Source organism: Lithobates pipiens, unplaced genomic scaffold (genome assembly GCF_037356315.1).
Source record: "Lithobates pipiens isolate NorthernLeopardFrog02 unplaced genomic scaffold, aLitPip1_a1.2 Scaffold_25, whole genome shotgun sequence".
NCBI lineage: Eukaryota > Metazoa > Chordata > Amphibia > Anura > Ranidae > Lithobates > Lithobates pipiens.
The window spans coordinates 189,970-195,209 of NW_027507787.1; the positions used below are offsets into that span (position 1 = coordinate 189,970).

Here is a 5,240-nt window from a genome sequence, read left to right on the forward strand (position 1 = left end):
GCATGCTCTCATTCTGTACCAGTTACTCTTGTAAAAGTGGATAATTAAAAAAAATAAAAATACTTTGATGTTAAAGTTGTACATTTTAAAAAGTGTTAAGCAAAGGTGGTTCCTTCCCCCCCCCCCCCCACATTGTCTTTAATTACCATTTCATTTAAGTTCAAGCACACTACCCATCTAGTTAAAACATAGTAAAGGATGGACGACATTTCTCATGTTTAATAATCATGTCAACATTTATTCTTTAGCCATGTACAATTGTTTTTATTTCACATTGCAATCAGAAGAGGCTGGCCCTTTAAGCAATCAGAAAGGCTACTGCCCAATAGTCATTGGGAACCTTTGCATTTCCGATGTTTTGGAACTACATTTCCCATAATGCTCAACTACACAAGCATCATGGGAAATGTAGTAACATCTGAGGTGCCAAGGTTCACCGTCACTGACCCAATACGACCACAGAAAAAATAAAAAGCAAGTTAAACAAAAAAAGAAGAAATCAGATTAAGTGATAAAATGAGGTCTCTGGGATGATTGAAGTTCACCTCGGCCTTGCTTGCAAACGAACACTCCAAGTATAGTAGCAAAAGTTGTAGACAACAGCTAAAAAACAAAGAGGAAAGGTATAGTGTTAGAGACAAAAGATTTCCAAGCAATGTCTTTAAAGTACATTTCCAGCCATATTTGCATTACACCTACTTTTAAATTAGTTAAATGTTGCCATTAATATCGCATAGCTTAGGAAGGAGAACCAGTAATATTTAAAAGCCACCCAACTTTCTTAATTCCTACATGCTCTCCCCACTTTGGTACAGTGTATATTCAGACCCCTCCTAAACATAACAGTTCCTGGACATCTCCATCAACTTATCAAGGATAGGCAAAGTGTAAAAAAGGTTAATTATACCAGATGCTGATGGAAATTGAATAGTGCCAATGTTGGCTTAGCCCTTCTATAGTCTGTATGCAATCCGTTTCCAGCCATAGGGTTTCCATAAATGACCTGCAGAAAGGCAGTATTGACCATTTATAAAGATTCTGAATGGAAGAGAGCATATGGACCAGACACTTGCCAAAAACCCAACCCTTTGCGCACCCCCCCCCCCCCATGCTTTTGTTAAGCTTATGCACATTGTCTAAAGGACAGATCAAAAGATAAACCCTTAATTTACCATTGTACCCTTTACAAAGATTTCCTGGAAATATTATGTATGGGTGCTTACCAATCTCCCACACCAGTCTTGCCAGAACCTAGCAGTGTTGCCCAGCCAGCCATCTGAATGAAATGGAGGTACCGTTAAAAACACAAAGGATAAAAGGCTTCTAAAACAAGTAAACAAACTCCACAGCAAGGCCCGGCTCACATGGATGTGACAGACATTGTAAAACCACAATAACCATTCCTGGCTGGGCTCTTGAAGAACCAGCAATGAATCAACCAATATTTGTAAAATCCCTTCAACTGCTCCAGTGTCTCAGATTAAATAAATAGCTGCGCTAATGGGACCAAAGCCTGCAACCAACAGAAAATTAGCATTCTTCACGGCATCGGGGTGGGCATAAAATGACCAGCAAAGGGGAATCACTGGCATTGTATACAACCACCACTAGAATGAGCTTCAGGGATCTACTAGAAAATACTCCACATGGGGTCAAAGTGCGCAGAGAACTAAGTGGGCAATCTGTTGAACTGCCTTTGTGGCGCTTCACAGTAAGACAAACCATTTAAACCTATTTGTTAAATGGGAATGGTACATGTTAGAACACTTATGCCCTTAAGGGAAAAGGTCTAACACAATACCAAAAAGTCTGACCCAAGAATAAGAGTATTGATGTTGGCTTGGTCCAAAGTATTTGTTGACTCTAGTATGGTGCCCTCACACTTTAACCAAGAAACACCATGGAGCATTCCAAATCAACACTCTGTATTCCCAGGAAGAAAGAATGTGCAGTCAAAGAATTCCCCCAGTCGCATCATGAGCTATGATTGAGTCCCTAGACCAACTTCCAAGCCGCACTGCAGCAGAGGGCAAGAAGACTGAATCAGCCCTAGAACTGACCCTCATGAAGAGCTGGGCACTCGCCCTCAATCAAGCAAGGACTGAGACTGGCCCAGTCTCCAAGCCCTCTGCTACAGAGAAGCCCATCGACCAGCCCAGTTTCCCAATCATAGCTCACAATAGGAAAGGCAAGACAGTCTCAGAACAGCAGACCCTTTTACTTGCAGAGAGCAGAGGCTCTCTGGAGACTTTCCCAAAAGGTTTTAGAGTAAAATAAAATGCTCAGCCATCTATCCCCGTCTATGGCAGAAAGAAGCTCCTAGAAACCGATAACCTGCAAGGTAAGCACAAAAGGTGGATTAAAGAAGCCAACAGAGTCTGAAGGAGCAGTGTTGCAGTGCCCCGCCCTGCTCCAACAAAGCTCAACCCACAACCTAGGAGCAAATTTCTACCCAGGGACTTCCAACTGAACAAGTACTTTGCTCTTAGACCCCAACATCTAAGGGTTATGATTAAAAGCTCATAACCCTGCTGAAACCTAGCAAACCAAGCTAGACTAGTATCCTAAATTCATTTGTGGGTCCACAGTGTGGCTAACCCAAGCCAAGAGTTAGAACAAAAGCTCAGAACTCTGGTGAAACCTAGCAAACCAAGCTAGGCCTTCATCCTTAATGAGTTTTAGTACCCACCATCCACAAATGCTGCAGGACAAGAGAAGGGATTCCATCATGCTTGAAGTGTTCAGCCGTCAACTTGAAGTGGTCAAGGCTTCCAATAGAAACCAAGTTGTTAATGTCAACATGTCTACAAAAGATAGAAGTTTGAGGTTAAATATAAAAAAGGTTAATAAAGTTTATAAAAAGTAATGAAAGGGGCTCACTGACAACCCAAAATTGACCTGCTGTTCTGCTCAACACCTGGCTTCATGTGTTTCAGGTCACCCTCAAGTGGGCAGATCATGAAAGGCTAGAAGTCTCGGCATACTTGTTAAGAATATTAGTAGGACAGCCAAGCAACTGAAATTTTCAGGAGAAAACCACAATAGAAGCCTCTATGGCTTCCTATGCCTAGTCCCAAAAACACACAAATAAAACCACCCTAGATAATTCCATACTGGGAGCATAGTGAAGATGTTTTGCTTCACTTTGCTATGGCTTACTCAACAGTACAGGAACTAATGGACTTGTTACCTGGCTAATGTGGCTTTAAAATGTTAATCAAAAAGAAAGCATTCTGCAATTGTCAGAATCTTCTATTTCTCAGGTCACACTCAAAGTGTTGAGGCCAAAGCACTAGAGAGCCAGAACAAACCCACAGACTTGAGCAATGGCAGCCTCCATACTTCATGATTAAGGGAACAAACCCCAGGCGTTGGGTAGAAATTAAAAACCCACCCCTACAAAAATGCTCTACACCCCACATACCCCAGGCTCCATTTGATGATCTGTGGGCCTGAGACTGGCATAGATGCACATCTGCTCTCCCCTTCTTGCTGCTGACCCATAAGTGACATCACTTCCAGGCCCCACTGACAATTTACCTAGCCGTCAAGGCCAGGAAAGAATGTAATGCAGTGCGATGTGCATTGCTTTACATTCAGTGGAGCACAGGACAACATGCATGGTCTCAGACCCTGGGTGCCTCATTTAAAGAGAAACTTATAACATAGGCGATTGTGCCCCCTATGTGATTGGCTTTTGTAAAAAATAAAAATAAATTGGGTAACTTTTTTTAAGGCGTTTTTGAACTCAAATTGGGTGACAAATTGAGGAACATGTTACACCCATAAGCTTGACTGGCAACTAACTATCTCCTACAGAATTGCACACAGCGAGTGTGGTGTTAACAAGCTGTACTAAAGCCAAAAAAGCTCACCAATTTTCCCGAAGTGGTGGCTGCATTAGTTTAGGTTTTTATTCCTATACAGATTAGTTTTATCAAGACTGAAGTTATAGCTGGCTATTGTAGCAATATATGTTAATGCAATTGAAGCAAACTTTCATACCCATGCAATAGGTCTACAAACTTTCTAAAATTACAGTAAATTGACCTTTAGAATCTAGGGCCTGGAATGTGCCCACTGAGCATAAACCATGCCAAATAGTTAGGTATTAGGGGAGAAATTGTTGGTGTCATGGGAGAAATAGTGTCCCATGTTTGTGCGTGAAGAGATACGGCCTTGAGGCATAATTTCTGCCACTGACAAAGGCAAGCAAAAGGAGCACATCTGGCCCCAGGCTGCAGCGAGACCGCTGGTCTATTGTAACCCACTAGTTTGAGAAAACGCTTCAGGATAGACTTTCTAGTAGTGTTAAAGATGTATACAATACCAGGATTTGGTACCTAAACTATCAAAACACAGTTCACTTAAACTGTCCAATAGATTACTGCATTTATAAGCCAAATTTAACCCATACCTCCAATTTGTCATCTGTTCACCGTTACCATAGTTCACCCTTGATGGGCACCTCACCAGCTTCAAAACAAAGGCAGTCATTAAGAACCCCATAAACACAATTAAAAAAAAAAAAACATGTTGTAAATACGATAAACTTGTTAACTACTTACCAAACTTGCAGTAGACAGTTCAGTGTTTTAAAGAGACACTAGAAAAGCAAAAAGGTAGAGGGGAAGAAAAAATAAAAAAAAATAAAAAAAACACACCCACACACACCACCACCCCCTTATTGCCTCCAATAAAGCCACAAAAAGGTGCATTTCAGTATGGTGACCACAGTTAGAGGTGAAAGGAGCAGCAATTTTCAGTAGAGTTCCACTCCAAAGTGGAACTTCCACTTGTACTCCTCCCCCTCTGGAGCCACATTTGGCACCTTTTGGTGAGGGGGTGTAGTAGGGTTCCCTTACTTGCAATAGAGGTTCCATGCACTTGACATCGTTGGACTCCAGGACAGGCAAGTGTACAATTAAAAGTCAGCAGCTGCTGGCTTATTTTGCAGCGGTGGGCAGACTGCTACTTTAAAACAAGTTATTTCAAAATGGCAATTTAAACCTGTGATTGAAGTTAGCCAATGAAAATGTTGAAGTTTTGTGAGAATGGTATGTGCCAGCCCTAAGAGGATAAGGTATCTAAACCAATACCAAAAAGTCTGACCCAAGAATAGAGTGCCAGTGTTGGTCTGGCCAAAGTATCTGTTGACTCTAGCATGGTGCCCTCATACTCTAACCAAGAAAGACCAAGAACCATTCCAAGACTGACACTGTATTCCCAGGAAGAAAGGA

At 41.7% G+C, this 5,240-nt stretch overlaps 1 protein-coding gene across 2 annotated transcripts; it reads right to left on the minus strand.

The window, feature by feature from the left end:
* Nucleotides 1–208: 208 nt before the first annotated feature.
* Nucleotides 209–4,649, minus strand: LOC143929848 (uncharacterized). 2 transcript variants are annotated; one of them, XM_077453822.1, is made up of 5 exons: nt 4,569–4,649; nt 4,418–4,476; nt 2,690–2,804; nt 1,224–1,276; nt 209–603 (listed from the first exon to the last, which is right to left on the minus strand). In XM_077453822.1, exons 2-5 carry the CDS (start codon nt 4,429–4,431, stop codon nt 480–482), a joined length of 306 nt encoding a protein of 101 aa, XP_077309948.1. In that variant the 5' UTR covers nt 4,432–4,476; nt 4,569–4,649; the 3' UTR covers nt 209–479. The 2 variants fall into 2 exon arrangements, with proteins under 2 accessions (XP_077309948.1, XP_077309949.1); XM_077453823.1 differs by lacking the exon at nt 1,224–1,276.
* Nucleotides 4,650–5,240: the final 591 nt, after the last annotated feature.

What these genes read in the sequence shown, in the direction of transcription:
- LOC143929848 (XM_077453822.1), bottom strand. An exon ending in TCCTGCAGCATTTGTGGATG is followed by an intron (nt 1,277 to 2,689) that starts GTGGGTACTAAA and finishes CATTTCATTCAG; the next exon opens with ATGGCTGGCTGGGCAACACT. An exon ending in AAGACTGGTGTGGGAGATTG is followed by an intron (nt 604 to 1,223) that starts GTAAGCACCCAT and finishes TTTGTTTTTTAG; the next exon opens with CTGTTGTCTACAACTTTTGC.